At 44.9% G+C, this 27,708-nt stretch overlaps 1 protein-coding gene across 1 annotated transcript; it reads right to left on the bottom strand.

Annotated features, from left to right (window-relative positions):
- Positions 1–2,044: 2,044 nt before the first annotated feature.
- On the bottom strand, positions 2,045–27,385 carry LAP3 (leucine aminopeptidase 3). The gene is made up of 13 exons (XM_061191259.1): positions 27,175–27,385; positions 24,710–24,825; positions 23,350–23,404; positions 22,781–22,886; positions 21,160–21,319; positions 19,693–19,857; positions 16,862–17,020; positions 12,068–12,192; positions 10,769–10,857; positions 9,777–9,879; positions 5,007–5,086; positions 3,081–3,190; positions 2,045–2,621 (listed from the first exon to the last, which is right to left on the bottom strand). Exons 1-13 carry the CDS (start codon positions 27,274–27,276, stop codon positions 2,432–2,434), a joined length of 1,560 nt encoding a protein of 519 aa, XP_061047242.1. The 5' UTR covers positions 27,277–27,385; the 3' UTR covers positions 2,045–2,431.
- Between the last annotated feature and the right edge of the window lie 323 nt (positions 27,386–27,708).

Below are 27,708 nucleotides of genomic sequence, written 5' to 3'. Positions count from 1 at the left end.
AGTGAGGCAGGCAGAAGTAGAGAAAAAACAGAGGCTTCCCATTGCCAATCAGGCCTCAGATCAACAGTCACCTTCCCAGCGTCAGTCTAATTGGACCCACACTCCCAGCCATTTCACCCTGTTTAATTTTCTTTACAGCACTTGAACACTTACCTGAAATTATCTTGTTCATTTTTCTTTTTCATTGACTAAGTTGCCTTGCACACATGCACACACGCACACAACACGCGAACTGGAAAACAAGATCTATGTGATCAGGGCCTGCCTGTCTTGTTCACCTGTATTCCCAACACCCAGAACTGTGCCTGGCATAAAATAGACATAATAAATATTTAATTGAACAAAAATAGAATGCTGTGAGGGAACTAGTGTACTCCAGCAGTTCTCAAACTTTTTTGGACTCCTTTACACTCCTAAAAAATTATTGAGGACTCCAAATGTTTTTGTTTATGTGGGGTATGTTGGGCAATATTTACCTATTAATTAAAAATAATATTAAAACAATTAAAAAAAATATATTCATGTAAAAATAAGCCGATTATGTTAACATAAATAATATTTTAATTAAAAATGTAACTACTGTATACAATGAAAAATAGAGGAGTGGAACCATTTTACATTTTACTCCTGGGTTTCCAATGGCCATAGGGCTGCCTGAATTCTGGATTTCTTACTTCAGCTATCTTTTAACACTACTGTATTCTAAACCACTGCTGTTTTGGATTTGCTGCTATCTGAAGCCATGGCTCTCTCAAGCCCTGCCTTGTCCTTAGTGATTTAGATGCAGATTATACCACCAGTCTCTGGAACATCATTCTAAGGATCCACCAAGGTTTTGTGAATACCTGGTAGCCAGATGCACCAGCAGTGGCAACTAAATTTCATCTCAACCAGATTAGGTAAGCACAAGAATCTAGGACTACACCATGCCTTTTGTATCTCACACTCTAGTAAACACAAGAGTTCTATTGTTCTTTTACTTATAAAAAGCCTTTGATAGAAAGGTCAAATCCCTGTTTGGTCTTCTGAGAATCACACAGAAGATATCTAAATGTTTTTAGTTTCCTTTCACAAGCCGGTAATTCCACCTCTCCATTTCCATCTTTCCTGCTGAAGTAGCTTCTGGATATAGATACCCAGAGGAACCTGTGTTTACACACTATTCCTGCCTGATTTTAATTCTGATTTAATTTAAATTCATGTTATTTATTAACATGGATATGCATGTCCATTGTCATTCCCTCTCTAAAAGCCAGTTTAGACACATAATATCCATTTACATGTCAAGTTTTTAAAATATTAAATGTTAAAAATAACTCCAATTAAAAAAAACTGTCAAACGTTGTCAAAGTCTTAAAAAAAAAATAGATCCTATTTGTGGGTAATTTGATTCACCCAATACAAATGTAGCAGAAGTTTAACCCCAGGGCTTCCCTGGTGGCACAGTGGTTAAGAATCTGCCTGCCAATGCAGGGGACACGGGTTTGAGCCCTGGTCCTGGAAGACCCCACATGCTGTGGAGCAACTAAGCCCGTGCGCCACAACTACTGAGCCTGTGCTCTAGGGCCCGCGTGCCACAGCTACTGAGCCCACGTGTCATAACTACTGAAGCTCGCACGCCTAGAGCCAGTGCTCTGCAACAAGAGAAGCCTCCGCAATGAGAAGCCCCTGCTCGCCGCAACTAAAGAAAGCCCATGTGCAGCAACAAAGACCCAACACAGCCAAAAATAAAATAAATAAATAAATTTATTTAAAAAAAAAATGAAAGCTCTACTGCTTTCTGCTCTCCCACTTATTAGCTTGGTGACGTCGTTGGCATGTTACTAACCCTCTCTTGTGCCTCATTTTCCTCACCTGTAACGTGGGGATAATGGTACTGCCTCACAAACTCACAAGCTCATCACTGAGTGCCCCAAAGTGATTATGAACATTGAAATCCAACTTAATTACTTAGTTCATATAACACAGCCAGAAGAGACAAGTTATATTATAGCATCACTGGGTTTAGAATAATATATAAGTAAATCAGAGCCACACCAGGGAGCACAAGAAGTTGGATTTATTGTTTCTGACAACTGCATAGCAACTTTTAGTTTGTTCATATTCCCAGCATCACAAATCTGAAATACAATTTTGCTCCTCAATTACAAACATATACTCTGAAAAGTAGTAAGGTAGCTTTTAAAAAATCATTGTTATTCATTTAAGAGAGAGTATCTTAAAAATCTTTGCCAAGCAAGATATTAGCTTTACCTTTATAAATCTCTGCATAAAATGAAAAACAAATCAAGGCATACAAATTTCATTTTGTTCTATGTTTTTAAATACCATCCTTTGTTTCCCTTAAAAGATTTTAAGCTATTCATTCAAAAGTATTCTGAAGCTCTACTGCCTGTTTAAGACAGAATGAAGGCATTTTAGAGCATCTGAACTAAGCACTGTCTTGACTGAACCGAAGCAGGAACTCAATCAGGGTCCTCGTGGGCCTCCCAGCCATGCCTTTGCGCAGATAAGGAACCTCATCTTTGTTGGTCATCACACCTGCTATGTCTAAATGCGCCCACTTAGGATGAGTCACGAATTCTTTCAGAAACGCTGCAGCCGTACATGCTCCTGCAGATCTGAAGAGGAAGACAACAATCAACATTTAACCCCATGTAAATGTGCACTGAACGTTCTATTAAGATCCTCCATTCTTGCTAAGTGGCTTCTATGACCAGAGAGCAAAGTCAAGCTAATGAGAAATCTTAAGATGTTAACCCAGAAATCACTTTCAAGATTTTCAGACATAGCTTTAAGCATAAAGGATAAATTCTTTTTCCTATGGTAATGACCATTTTGTGTATCTCATTCCCTTACCATTTGCTTAAAATGACCTTTAGATTTGAAAACATGCAAAATTTTGAGAACCAGTTGGGAAATACCTTGAAAATAAAAGACAGAAATTAGTGCTTACAAGCACTACATCAAAAGAAAATTGGACAGCTAAACCTTTTGTGAAAGGGGATTAAACTGAAAATGGTCATTCTGGCAACCAATGATGACTGTAAAAATGTACTTTTATAGCTTACTTTACATACCTATATTTTCCAATGTTATTAACATCAGCAAGTTGGCAATCTACAACCTGTCTTGTGTAATGTTCAAAGAGAGGCATCCTCCAGACACGGTCTCCCGTTTCAATGCTGGCCTAGAGAACAAATAGGTATGCTAGTTGGCAGAGTAGATGAAGCAGGTTCTGACCTGTTACTCTAAAACATGATGCAATACAACAGATTCCAGAATTATTTCAGTTAGTTAAAAGGTTTACTTAAGAATTATAAAAGGAGCCAGGAATGTTGTAAAACAGTCCCACAAATTTGTAGGGCATTTGCTAAAATCATCAAACTAATATTATGGGTCTCAGTTTAAATGAATAAGCTGGTAACCTGTAGCACGGACAGGCTTTGCTGGTTTGATTAGGCCAGATCTCCTAAGATAAGGTGACCTCATTAATTCATGTAATCATTTACACATTCATTCATCCATCCATCCATCATCTACTGAACTGCTGAGCACCAAGAGGTGTTGGGGATATAAAGACACTTAATAACTGAGCCATCAAAGGGCCCACAGGCTAGTAGGAGAAATGGATAAAGGTTGTCTTAATACACTGTGGTCAAAGGTAAGAGCCAAAAGTGAAAAGTCAGGAAGCAGCAATGTAAGCTGTTGTTTTGAGACTTGAGTAGTTATCAGATGAACCCACCAAGGGTTGAAAGTAACTGCCTCCAGGAAAAGAGGCTGTAGGCTGTATAGACTGCTGACTGTTATTTCAATGTTTACATACATATAACTTTAATTTTTTAAAGAAAATTAAATTAAAAAAAAATCAAAACCAACAACGACGTTGTGGACGATAGCGAGGGACACTGGACACTGGGTGCCTGGCACAGAAGAGAGGCCCCACAGCCTACCTGAAAGGAGACAAGGGGGCTGAGCTTCTCCCCGAGGCTGGGGATGATAGAAGGGGGCTTCACAAATGGTGAGATGGCAAGAGGTGAAAGGGAAGCAGTTTAGGGTGGAAGGGCAGTTTAGGACCTTAAACCACAACAAGAATGTATTCAGGGACATTTTGTATTTGTTTCTGCTGGCACATAGTAAGCTCCCATTAATTGTTGAAAGAATGAGGTGCCAGATGGAGCTGTTTCATAGCTAAGTGGGATGCACAGGGTCTGGGCTTCAGGAGAGACGGGAGCTCAGCAGAGAGGTGCCAGCTGCAGCCAGGGGAATAGATGGGCCTTCCGGTGAGGACCATGCAGAGTAAGAACATGTGGCCCAGGACTGAAGGCAACCAAAGGGGCAGACAAAGGAAAAAGCTGGCCAAGGAGGCTGAAACAGAAGTCAGTGAGGAAGGAAACCAGAAGAAAAGATTATCGTGGAAGCCAAGAGCAGGGTGTCACCAAGACGCCAGAGGTACACACTGCCTCTGGACAAGCTAAAGGAGGCTAACAGAGCGGTGTCGCTGGGGAAAGCTGATGGCGGTGAGAGTGGGGGGCGGGTGGTGGTGACGGGAAACTGCTGTTTGGAGGAGGCTGCTGTGAAAGGGCTGGGAGGAGGCACAGAGCACAGCTGCAGAAGTCGTCCTTCTCACCACCCGCGAAGGGACAAGGGACGCGGGTGAGCCCTATCTACATGCTCCCCGACTTGACTCATGACCCGTATTCCTTAAAAGGCCATTCCTTCTTCTACAAAGCTGTCCTTGTAACCTTTTCTACATCAGGGATATTTTCAAGTTATTTTCACTTCATTCTGAAGCTACTGGAGGACAGGAGGAATATGGTATCATACCCATAATTTTGGAACATTTTGGAACATTTATAGAAAACCACACTGAATCGAGTTTATTGAATTTTCATTTCAAAGGCAAATCTACAACATAAAAATCACTTTAATTAAGAAATATAGCATTCTAAGGCTAGAGTAATTAAATCATCTCCATATTCTAGGTCTGTATGTGTTATTCTTACCTCAAATAGTTTGTTCCACAGCCAGGAAGAATTGGTAAAGACCCCGGTGGCACCAGACCCCAAAGCTATGTCCATGGCACCTGCAAGACACAGCCCTTCAGGTCAGCGTTCGCTCTCTTCCGGCGAGACAGGTTTCTCTGCTGCTGTGCAGACCAAAACTTTAGCCTTTAACCCTACTTTAATGTCTCCCTCATTTTAGAAAATAGATGATGTTGGGAAATCCTTGCTGTATATATAGCTAGAATTCACCTTCAATTATTAAGGAAAATGAAAAAAAAAGCAAACATCAAATATCACCAATAATCTCATCCCAGGGGTAACCACTACATATTTTTAATATTTCTTTCCAGATTTCTTCTAAACTTAAAAAAAAACACAATTAAGACCATACTGTACATGTCCAATACGTGTTCTTCCTCTTATGCTTTAAACGTTTATTCTTTTATAAACAAATTCGTTAAAAGTATTCTTAATGACTTTAAAAGTCCACTGGGTAGAGGTACGGGCATACCTCGTTTTATTACACTTTGCTTTACTGCATTTTGCAGATATTGCATTTTTCACAAATTGAAGGTTTGTGGCAACCCTGTGTCAAGTAAGCCTATCAGAGCCATTTTTCCAACAGCATTTGGTCACTTCGTGTCTCTGTGTCACATTTTGGTAATTCTTGCAATGTTTGATACTTTTTCATTATTTGTTATGATGATCTGTGATCAGTGTTCTTTGATGTTTCTACTGTGACTCGCAGAAGGCTTAAATGATGGTTAATTAGCATTTTTCAGCAATAAGGTATTTTTTTTTTTTTAATTTTGGGTTTATTTTATTTATTTATTTATTTATTTATTTATTTATTTATGGCTGTGTTGGGTCTTCGTTTCTGTGCGAGGGCTTTCTCCAGCTGTGGCAAGTGGGGGCCACTCTTCATCGCGGTGCGCGGGCCTCTCACCATCGCGGCCTCTCCTGTTGCGGAGCACAGGCTCCAGACGCGCAGGCTCAGTAATTGTGGCTCACGGGCCTAGTTGCTCCGCGGCATGTGGGATCTTCCCAGACCAGGGCTCGAACCCGTGTCCCCTGCATTGGCAGGCAGATTCTCAACCACTGCGCCACCGGGGAAGCCCCAGCAATAAAGTATTTTTAAATTAAGGTACGTACATTGTGTTTTTAGACATAATGCTACTGCACACATAACAGACTACAGTGTAGTGTAAACATAACGGTGACCCATATGTAAAAACCTGTGATTCCACGTGACATTTGGGCAACTCTGTTTGGGTCCTTGTCCCTTGGGGTTTTGTTACTCTACCTCCCAATTACATCTCAAACCGATTCACTTCCCTTCACCATGACCGCTACCACCATCATCTACCACTGGACTATGGTAATACTTTAAAAAAACAAACAAAAAAACCTTATTGTCAAAAACTTCAAATATACACAAAGCAAAGAGAATAATGTAATGGACATACAAGTAAGCATCCATTAACCACCACAAACAATTATCAAGTCACGGGCAAACTTGTTTCACCTATACTCTCAGACCTGACACATTATTCTGAAGCTAAACGCAGACACTCATCCTTAACACACACACTTACACATCCGCCGGAGTCAACCACCGAACGCCGTTCACCAGCCCACCTGGACTGCGGCGTCTCCTCGGCCGTTCTCCCTTGCACTCAGCACGCTGCTGGCCAGGGACGCTTTCACAGGGCAAATGTGATCTCACAGTCTCCGCTCTTAGCTTCCTGCTGCACTTGGCTCCAGACTAAATCCCGCAACACGCCAAGGCCAGCGGGGGACTGGTGCCTATCAGCACACGGGTCCCCAAAGTCCTCACCCAGCCACGCTCTGCTCCTCTCGGTCCCATTCACCGCTGCCCACACACACCCACCTCGAGAGGGGCCTTCGCTCTCCCCTCCTCCCCCCGCTAACGCCTCCTCCTTCAGATCCCAGCTCAAGCAGCACTTCTCAGACAAGATGCCTGACATCTCAGACCTGTCAAATCCCCAGATGCACAGGCTCTCACGGACTCCTTTTAACCCGGCTCCTCTGTGCTGGTCAGTGTGAGGATCTGCTGACTGCCGCGCCCCATGGGACGCAGGCCTCACCTCTGTCCTGACCCACCTCTGTATCCCCAGCCATCTGCAGGAATTAAACACAGGCCGACTGTGTCAACAATCATTCGTGGCATCCCCTATATCCCAGATACTACGATGGTTGCTGGTTACTCACTGCCTATGGTCTGTCTATATGACTGCGGGGATACACACTCATTAATGCTTTACTTTTCAAGTTAGTGGCTTTTTCCATACTTATTCACTTGTCCTCAAAACACTCCTATCAGCCCTGTAAGAGTCTTGCATCACTGTTTGAATTTCTCAAAGAGAAGATGAGCACTGACTGCAAACAAGAATGTGATGTGATATCCTCTCTTAAAGGAAGAGAAAATGGGAGACATGAATATTTAATGTGATCCAACAGGGATCATGGCTCTAGAGATGATTTCATTACATACTTCAGAAAATCATCTATTTTCTACGTAATTACAGAACCAGTACCACCACCAATTTCAGAATTACCATTATCGGGGGCATACCTTCCATTTTCTTTTACAAGGCACTTTTGAAGCTGTATATTGAGGTGCTAACTCATCAGTGTTACCAGAATTTCTCAGAGTATGGAAGGAACATCAAAGCTCCAAGGAAGGTGCTGATGTCACCACTCTCGTTCCATCCTAAATCACAGGCGTTAAGAAAATGAGAGGTACCATGACTGAATGGCACCCCCTGAGCAGCCGCTGCTCCTACAGTCTGCTACAGGCCTACCCTTTAAAGGTCAGTAACATCAGTCCAGTGTCTACCAGGCACACCAACCTGTATCACCTTATTTAATTTTCACAGGCACCCCTCCTGCCAATGACGTGCTATTATACCCCTTTTACAGACGAGACAACTGAGACACTGTCAAAGTCACATGCTATTAAGAGGCAGGACAGGGAACTTCCCTGGTGTCGCAGTGGTTAAGGGTCCGCCTGCCAATGCAGAGGACACGGGTTTGAGCCCTGGTCCAGGAAGACCCCACATGCCGCAGAGCAACTAAGCCTGTGCGCCACAGCTACTGAGCCTGCGCCCTAGAGCCCGTGAGCCACAACTACTGAGCCCACGTGCCACAACTTCTGAAGCCCGCGTGCCTAGAGCCCGTGCTCCGCAACAAGAGAAGCCACCAAAATGAGAAGCCTGTGCGCTGCAATGAAGAGTAGCCCCCGCTCACCGCAACTAGAGAAAACCCGCGTGCAGCAACAAAGAACCAACGCAGCCAAAAATAAATAAATAAATTAAAAAAAAAAAAAAAAAAGAGGCAGGACAAATTATTTTCTCCTTCTAAAGACTACGTTCCTCTTCCTGCTATGAACTTGGGGTTGGAAACTGTTTCTCATCCTCCCCCTTTGAATCCCAGCTCCTGGAACCAAGAAGGGGCTCAGTAAGTTATTTGGGGAACTAAAATGAGCCATCAACAGCCTTCAGCAAGGACAACGGCTGGGGTGATCTGAAGGCTCACCCATCAGGTTGCCCTTAGTTACTTGGAACCAACTTTCCCACCTTCTCACACCCTCAGGCTTGGGGAAAAAAAGGGGGTGGAGGGCCGTGATTCCTCATTTACAGAAAGGGTATACTATCACCCACCTCAGCACTGCCCCTCAAACACCAGCCCCAGAACCTCTGTTGTTCAGCTTAAAATATTTGCTGAACTGAAAAGGGAGACGAAAGACCATAAAAATACTATAATGCCAGCTTGAAAAAAGGATTCTTAGCATATAAATCTGTGGACTATTGTTAGAAACACATAAAAAAGAAACATGAACTGATTTCTCTTAAAGTAAAGGCTCACGTGACCAGGGGAAGAATTAAAACCAAAGGATAAAAAATGATCTGAATTTTAATCTTAAAAAAGGTGGAGACAGAATGAATCCCTAAAAAGAGAACTGTTGGATAGAAGATTATGAACACTGGGTTTCTGCAATAAGGCAATGCCCACTGTCGTCCCTTTAGGCATTTACTCCTACTCCACAGAGCCGGTGGTGCTGCCTGCCGCATGCGGGCGCTGCATTGAAGAGGCTTTCCAGAAACTCCCTCCAGTCTTCACAACTCTGCGAGACAAACAGACTTGTCCCCAGGTACTGATGCTCGGGGGTGTCAGGGAATCAGCCCCAGGCTGGCGGACTAGTAAATAGCACAGCTGGGAGCCACCCCTGGGCTGGCCTTAAAGCCAACGAGCTTCACACAACACAGTACACGGCCCCGCCTCCGCTACATGAGGATCTTGCCACCTCCATCCCCAGTGTTTTCATTTCTGTACAACCTCAAGTACAAAAGTTCAGAAAACACTCAGGGGGCATTAGATGCATTACGATTAATAAAAATAACTACTGATTCTGGGATTTATCACTAATCTTTTCAGACCTGTATCAAACAGCAATTGTAACAGAAAACATCGCTTAGTATCATTTATAGACGTCGTCGCTGTGGATGGGCTGACCTGACCCACTTGTTGTTTCTTTATTTAAAGGTACAGCCTGGGATGTTTCAAAACAACAAGGCTAATATTCGAAGCAGTTTACAACTGCAGAACAATTCCTTTGGTGAAAGATCTTTCAATGCAAATGCAGCGAGCCAGATTTCAGCAAAATAGTGCCCTGAGTACAATGTGTGCCCTCGATGCCAACAAATGAGACTTTCTTCAAACAAAAGCAGGAAAAGCACGTTGTCTGACCTGTCAGGGTGGCGGCATTGATGATGACCTTTGGGTTAAAAGTGTGCGCGTAGCAGAGCGCATCGGCCAGGATGAGTCTCCCCTCAGCATCAGTGTTATCCACCTGCAAAGAGGAAGGTGAAAAGAAAAAAAAAAGGGTAAGATGATACAAATAATGAATATAAAATTTAGACACTCACAGCTATGTTCAATTTAAAAGAAAACGCTGGTGTGATGTTTGTCATCGAGTATCAAAAACATACTACCATTAGAACAGGAATAGTATATTTACTCTGAAGAGCAAATGTAATTTAATAATCCCCGTACCAGAGCTGATAACCAAATGCTGATGACTTTGGAGGCTGAAATAAAGAGAAGTGTCTGGTTCACTTTACCATTAAGTTTATAACAGGAAGGGAAAAAATATCAAGATTTCTGAAAACAAAAAGGCTAAAGAGTTTAAGAAAGATACACCGAAGCAGCAGCCTGGATCTCCAGACCGGAGAACTCTTGCAACTTCAGCAACTTCATATATATTATATCCTCTTCTTTTAAATAGAGGCTCAGTCGTTATGGGCAGTGTGTGTGTACATGCATACACGTGCCCAGCGGACGACCTGCTGCCATATCCCCAGATGCAGCACCCATGATGCAGAATGCGTTTTCCACTCGAATGAGCTGCTAAATGGAAAAAGTTATCACGTCAAAGGTGTATCCAGAAAACAGCCTGCACTTTTACTGCTTTGCCCTGTTCTGCAGGGTTGGCTGCAAATTCACGGTAATTTGTGTGTACAGCATTCAGGAAGTAGGAGGAATAGTAAGATAGGAAAAATAATCTTAAAGTTCCCATGAAGAAATACTTTTGACTGCATGAAAAGCTACTCATAATAAAGGCACTGCCCTTCCCTACATAGAGCCAGTGCTCCGCACCCGTTCAAGGTGTGTTTATGTGGCTATGCTGGGAGTCCTTCAGAAAGAGCAGAGCTCGGAGGCTGTGTCTTCCACCTACAAACCTGTATGGTCTTCCCGTTCTTGGCTCTAACAACATCCCCAGGCTTGTTGGCCTTCCCGCTGGGCATATTTTCACAAAGAGGGGCCAAACCTGTCAAAAAAAGAATATATGAAGGAACATGGAGTGTGCTAGGTCCAAATACGCCACCCATGGGACCTAGGTCATCAGCGGGCCCTCAACAGATGCCAGTCACAGACACCACTTCGACCAAGTGATGGAGTTTAGCATCACCAGTGACCCAGGTGACATTACGTGCACCAGCAACAGGAAATACACGTCATTCTCTCCAAAGAAGTCTAACCTGATTCTATTGTGAAGAAATAACCAAATAAATCCGAACTGTAGAACATCGCAAGATGACCTTGAACCTTTAAAAACTGCCAGTGTCATGAAAGAAAACAAAGGGGGGCAGGAATAGGTTCTAGATTAAAGAAAACTAAAGAGCCATGGTGACCACATGCAAGGGGTGATCCTTGAGTGGCTCCAAGATTTCAAAAAGAAATAGAAATAAATAAATGCGTGTGTGTATAGACACACATATAAAACAAACATTTTTTTGACAACTGGGCAGTTTGAATTTGGTTACTGTATCAATCCCTGGAAATGATAATGGTATTGTCATTACACAGAATGTCCTTGTTCTTAGGAGACACAAGCAGAAGTATTCAGGGGTGACGTGTCATGATGTCTGAGACTCACTTTCAAATAGTTCAGCAAAAATGGAGGAGGAGAGGGAGGGGGCATGTCAGACAGACCTGGACTGCAGTCCTACTTTCCCATGCAGTGGAGGTGACACTGGGCAAGTCATTCGACCTCAGTCCCCGCTCCCAGCTCCCCCTCTGACACATGGCAAACCCCCAGCATTGTGTCCGGCATCCTGCACTACAAAAATCGCCTGCGTACTGAGCACTTTTTCTGTCCCAGGCATTTTCTGCCTGTCGGGGCACTTAATCAGCCACAACCCTATGAGGTAATCGCTACCCTGACTACTGACTGAGCATTTTCCATTGGAGTAAACCGCAAACTTGACATTATGTGTCCCTGACTGCTAACCACTTTTTTGCAGAAGTAAAACAAATCAATTCTAGTTACAGCCCACAACGCAGAATACATTTAACTCTGCCAGTTCAGACAAGATAACACCTATCTCAGCTAAACAAACATCTTCCACTTGATGAAAACCTATTTAAAAACCATTTCTTGATCTTTTCAGATTAGAGAAAACCATGTTTGTTGTCTCCGTTCTACCATTTGACAGGATTCCAGAAGCTCTCCAAGACACCCTCCCTCTCCCGCGCACCTACGATGTTGATGGGCAGGTCGAGCTTGGCAGCAGACACGATGGCTGAACAGATAGTGGCGGCTCCTCCCATGTCAGCCCTCATGAGGTCCATGTTTGCAGCCGCCTTGATGGAGATGCCACCACTGCGGGGAAAAGGACAATGTACCATGTTAATAGCAAAGAAGGGGGCCAGAACCGTTTCCCTAAAAAGAACGTATAAGCTGAGGGTAAACTACCACATACAAACACCAAGAAATTTCCAAATTGGGAATCAATGATTTCAGCATTTAAAAAGATAATATTGTGGTTTTTATAAAAGACACAAAATAATTCCAGAAATACAGGCGGGTATGTTAGCTCATTTTATTTCTGTATGAAAGAAATTTAAGCAGTGCCACTGGAAACATTACATCATGCAGTCAACACTGCTCAAACCCCATCTGAACTCCTGACACCCATGTAGATTTGTCTTTTCAGCAAATTTTATGAATTGATCAACTTATTGAACCTGAAGGTCACAAGCTGTTGGGGAAAGCTGACAAGCTCACAGAAGACCGGGAGGATCTCCTTTCAACTCCTAGGAAGACAGGAGAGAACTCGTTCTGACACCCCCAAGGTGTGCTAGATCCTGCAGACGGCAAAATACAACCCAGGCACGAGGAAGATGCTAGCCCGAAGCCTCAAGACAGTGCCCAAACACAAGAGCTGAGAAAGGTTTCAATTACCAAGAAACCCAAGCCACTGCCCCAGACTTCTTGAACTAACTAGTGACTTTTCTGCTTCCGGTTTATAAGAATCCAGAGCCACTGGCTCTGCAGGCTGGGCAATGAGCCAGGGGTTTCTACTCTGAGTTCTAATTGGATTCTGCTGCTGACTTGCCTTGGTGAGAGAGTCAACTCCTTGCTCTGACATCTGCTCACCTTAGAAATCAGATCCTAATTCTCATTCACCTCCAAAGCACTTGATATTTAAATCTTTTTTTAAAAATTAATTTAATTTATTTATTTATTTTTGGCTGCATTGGGTCTTTGTTGCTGTGCACGGGCTTTCTCTAGTTGGATGAGTGGGGGCTACTCTTCGTTGTGGTGCGCGGGCTTCTCATTGCGGTGGTTTCTCTTGTTGCGGAGCACGGGCTCTAGGAGTGTGGGTTTCAGTAGTTGTGGCACGTGGGCTCAGTAGTTGTGGCTCGCGGGCTCTAGAGCGCAGGCTCAGTAGCTGTGACGCACGGGCTCAGTTGCTCTGCGGCATGTGGGATCTTCCCGGACCAGGGCTTGCACCCATGTCCCCTGCACTGGCAGGTGGATTCTTAACCACTGCGCCACCAGGGAAGCCCTGCACTTGATATTTAGATGGTTGTCATTTACACCTAGAATTAAAGATTATCCACTGGCTCTGAATAAGAAAAGAAGTACACTCCTGGTCCAAGAAGTCCAGACATAACCCCATGGGGGCAAGGAGAGCAAGCTGGTGCATAAGGTTGTCCTTCTATCTACTTCTAGGCCACTTCTGCTCAGGGGGTTCCACTCTGTGTATAGGACTATCGTTCTAAATAACCACCAGTCAAAGGTCAGCAGTTATCTCTGCTCACCTTTTAGATTCCCCTCCAATCCATCCATTTCTTTTCTCCTGCGTCCATCCAAGTTGAGGCTACCACCATCAGTCATTCAGATGTTTGCCTGGCTCCTATATATATTCAGGTGTCCCTATAGCAGTCTTACCCCTTCACTTCATTACCCACACAACTACCAAACTTTTACAAATAGATAAAAAAAACAAAACAAGACAAACAAAAGAACCTCAATGCTTTTTATAAGCATATACAAAAATTCAAAATGGATCATAGCCTTAAAAGCTAAAACCATAGACTTGTCAAAGAAAACACAGACTTGGCATAGGCAATAATTTCTTAAACAGGGCAAAAAAAGTACGAACTATAAAATTAAAAACTGATAATTATACCTCATTAAAATGAAAAACTGCTCTTCGAAAGGCACCACTTCAAAAAATGAAAAGGCAAGCCTCACAGTGGAAAAAAAAATATTTTCAACACATTTGTCTGAAAAAAAGGACTTGTATCTAGAATATGTTTTTAAAAAACTTATAACTCAGTAAGACAAACACTCCTATAATAAAGGGCAAAAGATCTGAACAGACACTTCACGAAAGAAGATGTACCAATGGCTAATAAGCACATAAAAAATGCTAAACATCATTAGTCAGAGAAATGCAAAGTAAACCTCAAAGAAATACCACTACACACTCCCTGAGTGGCTAGAACTAGAAAGACGGACACCATAAAACGTTGGGGAGGATGGAGAACAACTAGAACCTTGTACACTGGTGGTGGGAATGCAAAATGGTATAAGAACCTTGGAAAACTTTGGTAGTTTCTTATAAAGTTAAACATGCAGTTATTACACAACTCAACTCTCCTTTCCTAGGTATTTAACTAAGAGAAAGATAAACATATATGCACACAAAGGCTTCTAGATGATACCGGCTTTATTACTAATAACTCAAAACTGGAACAACCCAAATTTCCCTCAGCAATGACTGGATAAACAAATTTTGGTATGTCCATACAACGGAATATGACTCAGTGATATAAAGGAACAGATTACTGATATGACCACAACATGGTTAAATCTCAAAGATAATATGCTGGGAAAGAGGCCAGGCATAAAAGATTCCACGTAAGCGAATTTCTGGAAGAGGCAAAACTAATCTACAATAACAGAAAGATGACTGGCTGGCTGAGGTGGGGTAGGGGAGAGGATGACTGCAAAAGAGCATCCCCCAAAATTCCGCAAGGGAGCTTTTGGGGTGTCAGGGAAATGTTCTGTTTTCATGACAGAGGTGTTTTGCTGCATGGGTGCACAGGTTGTTAAGCTCACTGAACTGAACACGTAATGGGTGGACTTCACTGTATGTGTAACTCTCACGTCATTCTTTCCCTCTGCTAGACACCCTTCAGTTACTTCCAACTGTTCAAAGTCCAACATCTAACCGGGCCCAGAACAACCCAGCTTCTGCCTATCTCTCCGGCTGTGCCTTGTCCCTTCCCTCAGTCACGTTCTGTCACGGCCACTCTGGCATTCTTTCAGTACCAGGAATTTCCCCTCTTCCTTCCCACCCGCAGCCTTCACCCGGCTCTTTCCCTGCCCTACCCCCCCCCCGAGAACTAACTCCCTTATCCTTCACATCTTAAGCTAAAACTGTCACTCCTTCTAGAAAGCCTTCTCTAAACCGAGAAGACTAGGTCAGGCCTCCTTGCTTAATATTCCCATAGCAAAAAATTCAAGTACAGATTTAATGAACAATAAACTTCACCCTTAGCATAAATGTTTCAATTAAGACATTAGCCCATGATAGTATAAAACCATCACAATCAGCAAGACGTTTAAAAACAACTTTCATTCTCTAATTTTTATCTGCTGTAGTGTTCTATTTATTTTTATTTTATTTTTTTATTTTTTTGCTTGCATCACGCGGCTTATGGAATCTTGGTTCCCCAACCGGACGTCGAACCCAGGCCCCAGCAGTGAAAGCGCCGAGTCCTAACTACTGGACCGCCAGGGAATTCCCTGCTGTAGTGTTTTATAATACACACTTTAATACAACAGTATATGAACGTGACATAAATAAAGATGCGTATTTTGAGTGGTATGAGCTCGAATCTTTTACTGATGGGCTACATAACGAAGATCGTTTGGAGACCAATGCTTTAAAGGAGAGAACGTGAACCAGTGGATGGAAAACACAAGAGGCATTACAATCTGCTAGTACAAGGAAGACCAGCCTGGAGGCCAGATCTGCCCAGGACAGAGGCATCACAGTGCCTAGAAACACTCCGGTAAGGGTGGGATTCATTCACGTTTCAGATGGAGTTCCTGAATGGGCGCAAAAACATACTAGGGGACATCAAGATTTTATGGAATCTCTAGCAGCATTTTCCAAAGCAGTTTCTATGGACCATGATTTCCTAAGATAAACGTTCCCTTCAAAAGGAAATTAAGATGTCAACTATATTTATATTTCAATCAAAAAAAAAAGGAAATTTAGAAAATGCTGTATTTTGTACCCCCAAGAAGTCCTGTAGTTGAAACAAAACAAAATAAAAAACAATTTGTTTTATCTAACCTAGTTTTTTGATCAAGTAATCCTTTTCAAGTCTCACATTTAATTAGCAACCCAGAAACTAGTATTCAGTAGCAAATGCTTTCCATGGGAAATACTGACTCAGATCATCTTTTCCAACTCAGCTTCTCCCTGGTTGAAATAACCAGAGAGAGCTTCCAATTCTAAGGAACACTTATGGTTTAAGGAGATTAATGAAAGCTAGACTGGTCAGCAAAAAAAGTAATCTCAAGTAAGCAAAGGGAAGACAGCATGATCTACTTGGAAAGCTGCCTCACCATTATCTACTTGGAAATCCTTAATATCCATACAGGAGAATCAAAGTGTATGATGGAAATATTTTAAGACATTTTAAACACACAGCTGAGTTTGACTTCCGATTCTATTAGTTATGGGGCTTTGAACAAATTATTTAACCTGAGTCACGGTTTCCTTACCTGAAGAATGTCTGCAACGCCTAGCTCCTAGGCGTAAGATCAGGGCTAATATATGTAAAATGCCTAGTAGAGCCTCTGACACACAGTAGGCGTTTTATAAGTGGCAGCCTAATATATTTAAAGTTACACATAAGATCTGACCAAACACCACGCTTCTGAACCAAATTACACACCAAATAATACAACGGCATACAAAGCATTCACCAAAATACAAACCATGGATGCAGTAAAGAAGTACCTGTCAAAGGTAATCCCCTTCCCAACAAACACCAAGGGAGGTTCACTTGCATTGGGGCTGCCTTTGTAGTGAATTTCCAGGAAGACTGGAGGCTCTTCGGACCCTTTGGCCACACTGAGGAATGATCCCATTTCCTGTTCCTCAATCCAAGGCTTGGGTCTATAGGGCAGAAAAGGGAAAAAGTAAATACATGTTGCTATCTCCATTTCAATAACTTAGAATAACTCATCCGTGTGTAAAAAAGTATAACATAAAAGCTCTTAATATAGACACGTTAATGCTTCAATTATCACCTCCTATCTGCTTTCTGTATATTCTTGGGTGAGTCACTTGATTCTGAGTCTGTTTCCTCATCTATAAAATGAGATCAATGACACCTCCATCAAAAAATTAACTACAGAATTACTAAGAGAATTCATGTATGGTATGCAATACAATGTCAGATAATAGTGCATAGTCAATAAACAATTATTACTTGATTTTTTTTCCCAACCCACTCACATATTTCTAAAGTTTTAATTTAAAGATGAAATTAGCAAGGCTCTGAGACCATAAAGGGTACTCAAAGATAGCTGAGGAGTCCACTGATTTATTTTTGGTACTTCTGAAAAAGACAAAGCAATAACCAACCAACCAATCAACAAACAAAGAACCAACAAAACTACACTCCATTGATTAGACTAAACTACCTATTTCTTTGCTTTTACAGAATTGCTGGAATTCAATCTTTTTAATGTTGTCACACTATTTCTCACAGTTTGAGATGTCTGATTGAAGTGGGAAAACTAGTTATTACTTAATAAACACGGGATCAGTGGGGGTAATTTAATGGGAATAGTCCTTAGTGCCAACCAGAAGACAGATGCCACATCGCTATTCCTCCTAGGCTGGAGGCCCAAAAGGGCTTTGTATTGCTTTCTGGCCACAGTAACTAGGCCAGGGGAGAAATCCTACCCTCCTACAGACAGACCAGAAACGACCTTCTTCAAGGAACGCTCCTCCCGCACCTGCCTAGCCACTTGTTGAAACTATTAATCTAGGATGTCATTGTAGAGAGAGGGCCACCCAACTTCAGAGGGAAAAGACTATAAAAATGGAAGGTATGACAATTTAAAAAAAAAACACTTCAAAAGAAGCGAGGCCGTATAACGTGGGCATTTTTATTCACAAACCCAGTACTTGATGTTTTATTAAAGTCCTGCCCTTCTGGAAGTACAGTCTGTATTTCTTTGATTTACACCCACCTATGCTAGAGCGCGTGTGACGCAGCTGCCTCAGTTTAAGGGTTACGTTCCGCCCGCCTGACCTGCCTCATCTCTGGCCGACTTCCCTTTGCTCCACCGCAAGCCATGCAGCTTCCCAAGGCCACTGCATAGGCGCTCCTGCCCCGCTCTCCTGTCTGTTCACTTCTAAGCCACCTCCCTGACTCTGCTTAGGCACCGCTTTTGCTGGCAAGCCGTTTCGACTCTTCCACAATCCTCCCTGGCTCTCTGCTCCTGCAGCGTCCCCTGCACAGCCACTTCCCTGCCTATTCCTTCCTGCACGGTCCTCAGCTGTCTGAGCACAAGAACCATCGCCACCCACCTTTGTAAGCTAAGTTCCCAGGCACACAGGAGGCGCCCTTACTGATAATGTGAGGCCACACTGCCACAATCTGCTGACACAACATAGCTCTGGTGTCTCCTTAAACAAAACAAGGAATAGTCTTTACCAAGACACCTTTGTAGAGACTAAACATTGCTACAGAATATATAGCAACCAGTCCAGAAATTTTATCAAGCTCCAACACTACGTTTTCTATAGATTATACATTTTCTTCACTCTATCTAGACCACAGGGGTTTTCCTGAAAAATGCAAACTCTACTCACAATTAAATACTGAAGAATCCTTTTAAATGGAAGTGCCCTTGAGAAGCAACTTTGATAGTAAAGGATTCTTTAGGTAAAGCAAATATCTGTGGATTTACTTTAATCATAAATCCCCAAATACTCAGACTTGGTTTGCTTAAAGGGTGACGGGGAGCCTGGAGGGGCAGCCTTTTACATCTAACAGCCTGGCTGCTGACCATGGACCTCAGGACGGCCTGGGAACACCAGTTCTGGTATTTGATCTAGCTAACGGAATCTACCAGGTAGAGATTCTCATTCCATGCCAAGGAGGGCGTGCTCTGTTCTTCACTTATGTCAAAAAGAGAAAAGACAGAAAGGATTCACCAAAACAAAATACAATGTGCACACTCCTCAAAAAGGTGAAGAGTTATCATTCAATCCAATAATTCAACTCCTAGGCACATGCCCAAGAGATAGGAAAACATACGTCCACATAAAACCTTATACACAAATGCTTACAACAGCATTATTCAGAGTCCAAAAGGTATAAACAACCCATATGTCCATGAACTGATGGCCAGGGGGAGAGGGAAATGAGGAGTGACTGTTAATGGGTACAAGGTTCCTTTTACGGGGTAATGAAAATGTTCTAAAATTAACTGTGGTGGTGGTGGCACAACTCTGTGAATATACTAGAAATTACTGAATTGCATACTTTACAAGAGTGAATTGTACATTACATGAATTATATTTCAATAAAGCTGCTACAAAACACACACACATGTGCAGTGTGCAGTCACAACACTCTCAAAAGCAAGGCAAGATATGATGGGAGAAACCTCAAACTGAGCCCTTACCCCCACTCGTATGTGGCTGCTGGTGGGTGACCTCACCTCTCTAGTCTCAAGTTAATTCTCCGAATAGTGAGAGAGCTGGATTTTAGGATCTCTGAGGCTCCGTCGGGCTCTAGCATAGGAGTCTATGACACAATCCTGAATTACCTGATGTGGACGTCTGTTTTACTACTAGCACTTCTGAGATTCTTCTCGATAATTTCCGCAAATCTGGTTGGCGTCATCTCATTGGCAGGCGTCTCCATCAAGTGGCGCGCCAGGTTCTGCCCAGAAGCAAAGAGGACTCCCCTTTGCCAGGCCTCCTGATCCCCACTGGCAAAAGCAAGCACAAGGTCATCGTCAGACAGCCTCTCCAGAACACTGACCACAGTCCAGCTAGGAGGGCTCCCGCCGAAGATGACAAGTGAAACGTGATGGACACAGGGACCCGGATTTCTTCTTTGTGATCTGATCCAGGGGGGCAGCTGTTATGGCTTATAAAGTGCTGGAAAACACGACCCCCACTGAGCTGAGCTAGAGGAAACCTAGAATCCTCACCTCACCTGTTGGCCTGAGGGACCTCTGGAGCCCTCAATCTACCCCCCAAATCTGACGGCAGAGGCTTCCACAGAAAGGCCTGTTTTACACTCCTCCAGAGTGTGACTACAGAGCAAGCTCCCCTCGCTCAGTCCTGCCGGGGAACTGAAGGCCTCCCGCCTTCTCCCTGCCTGGGTCGGGACCCTGAACTCCAACCCACCGGAGGGCAGGGCCGGCTTCAGAAGACAAAGGACGTGGGTGAGCGCTCCACGACCCTGGGTCTTCGTATGCACGACAGGAATTAACACGGCGCGTGGAGAGGCAGAATAACACTCATCACTTACGGGGTTCACCGTGTGCCACACCCCTGATGGGTTTTGTCTGGCGACCATAAAAGCCCCATGAAATCCGAGCCACAACTCTACTCAACCAATGAGGAAAATGAAGCACAGAGAGACTTCAGTCACTTCACTGAGGTCACCCAGCCAGGAAGTGGGAGCCAGATTCAAAGCCAGGCTGACTGGTCGCAGGGCCCTCATTCTTACCCACTACACAACAGCTGCCAACCACCGGGAGGACCCCCGCTGTCCTCCCAGCACCGTCTCCTGAGGGTCTCACACTGTCTGCTCCTGAACACAGAATAGGGCTGGAGTGTAGCTGGTGCTCAATAAATCTGCTCGAAGATGAGTCTCCCCACTAGACCAGGAGGGCAAGGGCCAGATCCCTGCATCTGCGTATCTCTGGTGTTTAGTACAGGGCCCGCAGGCGCTGGGTAGATGGAAACGATCTGCATCAAAACCTGCTGGGACCCGTCTGTCATCTTGTGCCCTCCCTTGTCAGGGAGCCAACCAGGTATGGTTTCCTAGGAACCAGCAAGCACGGAGGGGTCTAGAGAGTCAGGGGGGAAACACGCACAGGACGAAAGCCAGGAGCAGAATGGAGGCACAGTCACCAAACTCCTAAAATGGCTAAGGCCATGGGAGAGCCACAGACAAGCTGCATGGCAGTGCCCAATGCTGAAAGGCAGGCAGCTCGTGTCCAAAAGGCCCTGCCATCAGCACGCAGGGAAAGGGCCTGGTCCTGGTTTTATTCCATCACCTTCCATGGAGCTTCACTGACACGGCGACCTTCTTCTTCTGCTTCAGGTCGTCATACTCATAGAGCCCAAGCACCGCTCCTTCCGCAGCTGCCTGGGCGTCTCCGCAGGGGTCCACCTCCACGGACGGGATCTCCAGGTCCTGCATCTGTCTGCACCCCGCTTCACAGGGACAGAGGAACCAGAAAACCGGAGTCAGTCAGGGACACCTCTGAGGGCAGAAGGCAGAGGCCTGGGGTGGGGTCCTGAGAAAACATCAGGATTGGGGTTCAAATCCTGGCCCTGACACTTGACTTTTCTGAGCCTCCACTTCCCCTTCTGTACAGTGAGGACGAGCACACACCTCACAGAGGGTGGGAGGACAGACTGATGGACAAAATGACTAGTCTAGCACCTCACAAAGCGGGCCCTCAAGAAGTGGCTGCTATTACTAGTATCACTTCTGAAACACTAGGGTTTCCTGATGAAGCATCCCAATCACCAGGAGCTTGCCAGATTAAAAATATCATAGAAGTGATAACACTGAAATTACACCCAAGGAACTGAGCAAAGTCCATTATTAACACAGCGTTTATTAAGATCAGGTCAGCAAAATCTCCCAAATAAAAGTTATGAAATAATCTCCGAACATGAACTTTGAAAGTACATTTAACAAGCACATATGATATACACGGGGTCAAAGATCAATCAAGCTAATTATCACCACCTCAGCAATGTTTTTCAAAGCATCTTTAACCACAGTCTCCGCGGTGAAGGCCTTGTCCTGCCGCTCAGCTCTGAAGAGACCCAATGGCACCTACCTCAACTTTTGAACTGTCCACATGACAAACTGGAACAGGCATGCACCTTTGGTAACTAGTGATAAACAAGCATCCTACCCTTGGCATCCATTTTCTCTGATTTGTAAATATGATGACTCCACATGATTTAAAATTTGGGCAACGGACTTCCCTGGAGACACAGTGGTTAAGAATCTGCCTGCCAATGCAGGGGACACGGCTTCGAGCCCTGGTCCAGGAAGATCCCACATGCCGCGGAGCAACTAAGCCCGTGCGCCACAACTACTGAGCCTGCGCTCTAGAGCCCGCGAGCCACAACTACTGAAGCCCATGTGCCCTACAGCCCGTGCTCCACAACAAGAGAAGCCACCGCAGTGAGAAGCCCGCGCACCGCAATGAAGAGTAGCCCCTGCTCGCTGCAACTAGAGAAAGCCTGTGTGCAGCAACGAAGACCCAACACAGCCAAAAATAAATTAAAAATAAATAAATAAAAATAATAAAATAAAATAAAATTTGGGCAACACGAGGGCTGCATTACAAAAAAGGAAAAAAATCACCCACCAGGACTTTCTGGCAAAACAGAGCTCTAAGGCCGATACTGCAAGAGGGAACAAGTGGTCCTGAAACCCCCAGACACAAGCTAAAGAAATATAAAAATAAAATTCCACAAGCTAACCTTCTGTATCTAAAGTAAAGCCAAGCATGTTAGGTAAGGGAAACTGAATATCTGTTGAGAGTTATTTGTGTGAACGTGAGGGGATGGTGATGGAAAGAGGGGAGACATAATCTGACCGAGTGATCCTTAGGAATCTTTACCAACATTAAAGTTCAAAAGTTAAAGAACCTGCTGCAGCGGCCCTGATGTTCTCCTTGCCTCCGTGCCAGTTTTCCTGTTCGTCGACTCCGGCCGTCCTTTGGCCGAGGCCAACCACCACCACGCTGGAGAAGTCCTGTTCCAAAAGATACACGAAATCAGCTGCTTTACGTCTTTAAAGCATCCACTTCCAGCATGAAATGGCACAGGAGCTTGCACACAACCCCCTAAAGCGCTGCACGGGACAAAACCCTCCACGAAGTTTGCTTGTTTTATTTTTGTAAGCCCTGTTATCTTGGTTAAATTTTATAACTCTGTGTTGCAAAGGGAGGGCGAGGATAATCCTGCAAATAACTCGCTATGTAAGACAGGGCCACTGAACCAAGAAAGCTTGCAGACTGAGGAATACAAGAGATGCAGTACCTTTTGACAACAACTCGCCTCTTTACAATGTTAACTAATACTTGCGGCTTAATCCTGGGATAAAACAAACACATAATCCGATACAAAATTTTCTGCCTGACTGGTCAGCCACAGTACTTGGCACATATAGGTGCTAACTCAGGGTTTGCCACATAAACCTTATTTTCACCTCATACCTCATGCAGACCATAAAAGGTTCGGGTTTTGCCTGCCTTCAGGGGTGGTCCAGATCTGCAACAAAAAGAAACAGTTGTTTTAAAAATTATAGTTTGCTCTGCTCCATTGAGAAGTGACATAAACAAACCTTTAGCATTATTACAGTATGCTCTGATGCTTCTGCAAATTTGTTACACTTATGTTTTTATCAAATACAGAATTCTCTCAGGCCAGATTTCTCAGATGCAGCACTTCTAATTCTATCTCAAAAACTTCCAGATTAGATTTAATGCCAACTACAGAAAGCGATGCCGTGGACGGGTAATGCAGGGGAGAGCTGAGCACTGAATGGAGGCTGATCTCGATCTTAAACCTCATAAAAGATGCAAGACACCAACCTAAGTGGCTGACTTGACTGCAGTGTGTTCAACCTGGAGGTTTTTTGTGATTTATCTACAGATGGGATACCCGGCAATTTAAAAACAAAGCAGGTGGCAACGCACAATTACAGCCTGAGGACTGGATGCCCTGGTACCTCGCAGTCAGGAAGGCCAGGCTGTTCTGTACTCGTACAGGTTAGCTTTGGGGTTAATGAATTAATCAAGGCAGTTGAGAGAGCTGCCTACTGGTGAAGGACTGGTAAATTGACAGGCGATGCAAATTCTGTCATTCAGTAATTACACAATTACTCTAATTATTAGACTACACCTATCAGATGCTAATAGGCTAACTGTAATCCAAATAATATACAGTTGCAGTGGCCTATGTTGTCACCTCTGTTTCTGTTAAACGTGGCCCGCAGCTCAGAAGGACTTGGAAACCCCAATGTTTTCCTACCTTCCCCAGACCCTGGCTAATCCAAGAGTGGTTAGAATCTCAGGCCCCACCCAGATTTACTGGACTGCATTCTAACTACACCCCCAGGCGATTCGCATGTCATTTAAGATCTGAGAAGCCCTTGAAACTCAAGGCTTGCAGCCTCCTCAGGCTATTCTGAACCAGCCCAGGCTGTTCCCCCCAAGAGAAGGGGAGTTAAAGAGGTAGAGAGATGGAAGGTGGGAAGGGGGTGGGGAGAAACAGACTGGAGCCAGGAGGGTGGGCTGAGGAAATAGGGTACTTTCCAGATCCTTCTGGGTCAGCCTCTCACATAAGTTTGTGATTTGGCTGAAGCAGCCTGACTTCCCAGAACTGTGGACCCACCCAATACTGAACCTGAAGTACCAATGTGCATGCCACAGACACATACTTTCACTTCCACTGAGAAGATCCCAGCCAGTGTACTTCTGTGCATTTTCATCCACTAATGATAAAGCACAGAAAAGATATTCTCTTTCACTTTCAGGGCATTTTAAAAACTGGAACCCACAGATGAATACTTACATGTTCAAGATTTCTCTCAGCTTTCCAGACACCAATTTATTAAAATTCTCTCCTGCGCTTGTAAACTGGGGCACATCATCTTCTTTTTCTTTGCTATAGATTCCTAAAACAAGGCCCTGAAAACAAGAGAAAAGGTGAATATAATTAGAGTAGATCCCTGAGAGGGACTCAAGGGTTCCCAAATTCCAGAAAGAGCTAATCATTTCAACAAAACCGTGTCCCCCTCAAGGACAGAAGAGCAAGGCCAAAACAGCAGCAGGTGCTGGGCAATCAGCTATACTCACATCCTGCCTAAATGTTTCAAACTCCTGCCGATGCAAGAGCGCAATTACTACCTGTCCTGGTCTTGATGGTCCCTCCCAAGAGCTTTCACAACATAGAGGGCTTCCTTCACTTTCAAATAAAGAAGAGCAGAAAGGTGCTTTAAGAAAACAATTCCATTTGTAACGAAGTCAGATCTGGAAGGGGTTCAGAACGTGCCACCCCGAAATATGCCACTCTGGCATATTGATTACTTTGAGGTGCAGGCAGCTGAGAAAAAGCAGATGCAGGAAGGGCTCTCTGACGGCCCACCACCCCACCCTTCCTATCTAAAAGCTGGTCATAAAATTTCCCATGAGAAAGCTTCTCTCCCTGTACCAGGAAGGGAACATTCTTATCATCATAGATTGGGAGTCAACACCAAACAAACCTACTAAAATAACCCTTATCCTGCCTTGTTTCCCCCATATATTTCCCAGTCCCTGTCTCTCAACTTACTGCCCCCAGGTTCCTTTGCGTTATCACATCCCCACAATTTCCCCGTCTCTGTTTAAAAAGGTATATAAGCTTTCTTTGGGTCTTCATTTCCCTTTTGAAGGTTCCCATGTACACATAAAAATATGAAATAAAACTTGTACGCCTTTCTCCTGTTAATCTGTTTTATGTCCATTTCATTCTTAGGTGCAGCCCTAGAACCTTGGAGAGTAGAAGTAAGTTTTTCCTCCCCTACAAGCTTCAAATGCAAATCTGCAGTACTCTGGGATGTCATCCCAATAAAGTCAATGGCTGCACTTGCCAATACTAAAAAGTACTCTGGCCAACTCATAGGCTGGAAGAAAGGAAAAGGATGCACCTTCACCGGGAGAGTCGGGCCAGAGCATTCTGTCCAGCACTTAGTGGCTTATCCTTTCATCTCCTTAAGCTCCAGGCCCCAAACAACTGAAATAAGGAAGTAAACCTAGGAATCACTATTTGCCTTTGCACAGCAATTTATGACTTTAAAAATGTGTTCTGACTTAGGGCACCTCTGTGAGGTGGAAAGAACAAGTAGTCTTCTTCACATCTGATGGATAAGGAAACTGAAACCTGGTTTCACATACTAGCCCGTGTGCAACAGAACTGGTCAAGAATCCGGATGCCTTCCCTCAGGTCCTCTGTCCTTTCTACAGAATCACACTGGTACTTAGACCAAAGCATGTCCTGTCCTTTCCATCAAACAAAATAGGCTTCCTCGGGGTTGGTAACCTTCTCAGGTTCAAACTTACCTAGATTGCCCACTGTCTGGGATTCCAGGGAACCAAGCAGGGAACTGATCAGACAGAACACGGATGTTACCTGAGTAGGATCTATTTCCATAGTGTTGAACAGACTAGGGGACAAGCTTCTGGTCCCTCGGCCATCTGTGATTCAAGGAGAGGCCTGAGCTCAAGCCCCACCTAGAACACCCCTAGCCAGGCACAGTCCTTCTGGTCCTCAAGCGTGACTCCCACACATGTGCTCCTCCCGCCAAGCCGTTCCCCTTTTCCAGATACCCCACGACCGAATAGTGACCCTCTTCACAATGTTTTGGAGCTCAGTTAGATGGAGGAGGCGCTTCTTCTGCAGGACACTTCTAATCTCACGAACAGATGGGTCTCCCTGCAAAGCCCTTTTCCCTAGAGAGACATTTTTCTCCAGAAACGCTTCTAGTCAGTTTACTCCCTGAGAGCCTGTGTTTTTCTGGCCTTTAATTTCAGCGGGGGAGGGAGGTCTTGGTGTGGAACCTGGGGCCAGTGATTGGCCGACTCTGGGACCCTAGAGGGCATTTCACCTCACCAAACTTGGGCATCCTACTAGCTAAGGTGGGAACAATCCTGGCGCCCAAAATAATGAAATAAGGGCACGGCACAGAGTGGGAGCTCAGGAAACGGGAGCTACGGCTATCATTCCCTCGCGCGCAGAGTTCGGGTCCTAGCACTTTCAAGCAAGAGAAGAAAGAGCGCATCCTCGGCACTAGCCGGCTGGAGAATACTGGGGGGTCTGCAGCCCCCGCGCAGCCCGCTGCCAACGCCGAGCTCCGCAAAGACAAGAAACGTTTCTTTCTAGCCAATGTCTGTAACTCGGCTCAGAAGCCCGGAACAACGCGGCCTTGACCTGCCCCAAAGTCCCCGTGGCCCGCGGGCAGGACTCTCGCGGCGGCCCCGGAGCGAGCCGCGGCCTCTCACCTTCGTCATGTCTGCGGCGGCTGGACCGGGTCCCCAGAAATGCTTCACGCTCAGATGTCGGACGGCGAGTCTCGCGGCAGCCGGAAGAGGCAGCAAGAACATCTTTTCGGCTCGGCCCCCCCGCACCGCCCTCCACCGAGCACGTGGCGCAAGGAGGGCGAGTGCGCGCCTGGCAGCCCAGCTTTCCGGGGCGGGGAAAAGGGGGGGAAGGTGGGCAGAGGGCGCGCGCCTAGGGGGCGGGGAAGGTGCCAGGGGGCGTGCCGGGCGTGCACCAGGGGCGTGGCAGGAGGGCGTCGGGGGGCGGGGCTGTCGGGTGGGGGCCGGCGCGGGCGCGGACGAGCATGCGTGCGCCCAAGGGGCGGGGCGGGCCGACTAGGCGGTACTGGGATAGACGCGAGACTGTGGCAGGCGCTCAGGGCGTGCAAGTGCGGACTGAGACGAAGAGGCGGGGCTCTTGGAGGAACGCTCTAGAGAGGGGCGGAGTCGCTGTTATGCTGTACCACGAGGGGCGGGGATGGAGGCGGGGCACCGGGG

The sequence above is a fragment of the Eubalaena glacialis genome, chromosome 5 (assembly GCF_028564815.1).
Source record: "Eubalaena glacialis isolate mEubGla1 chromosome 5, mEubGla1.1.hap2.+ XY, whole genome shotgun sequence".
Lineage (NCBI taxonomy): Eukaryota > Metazoa > Chordata > Mammalia > Artiodactyla > Balaenidae > Eubalaena > Eubalaena glacialis.
Note: the sequence above shows the minus strand (reverse complement) of the source record. Positions and strands in the feature narration are given on the sequence as shown.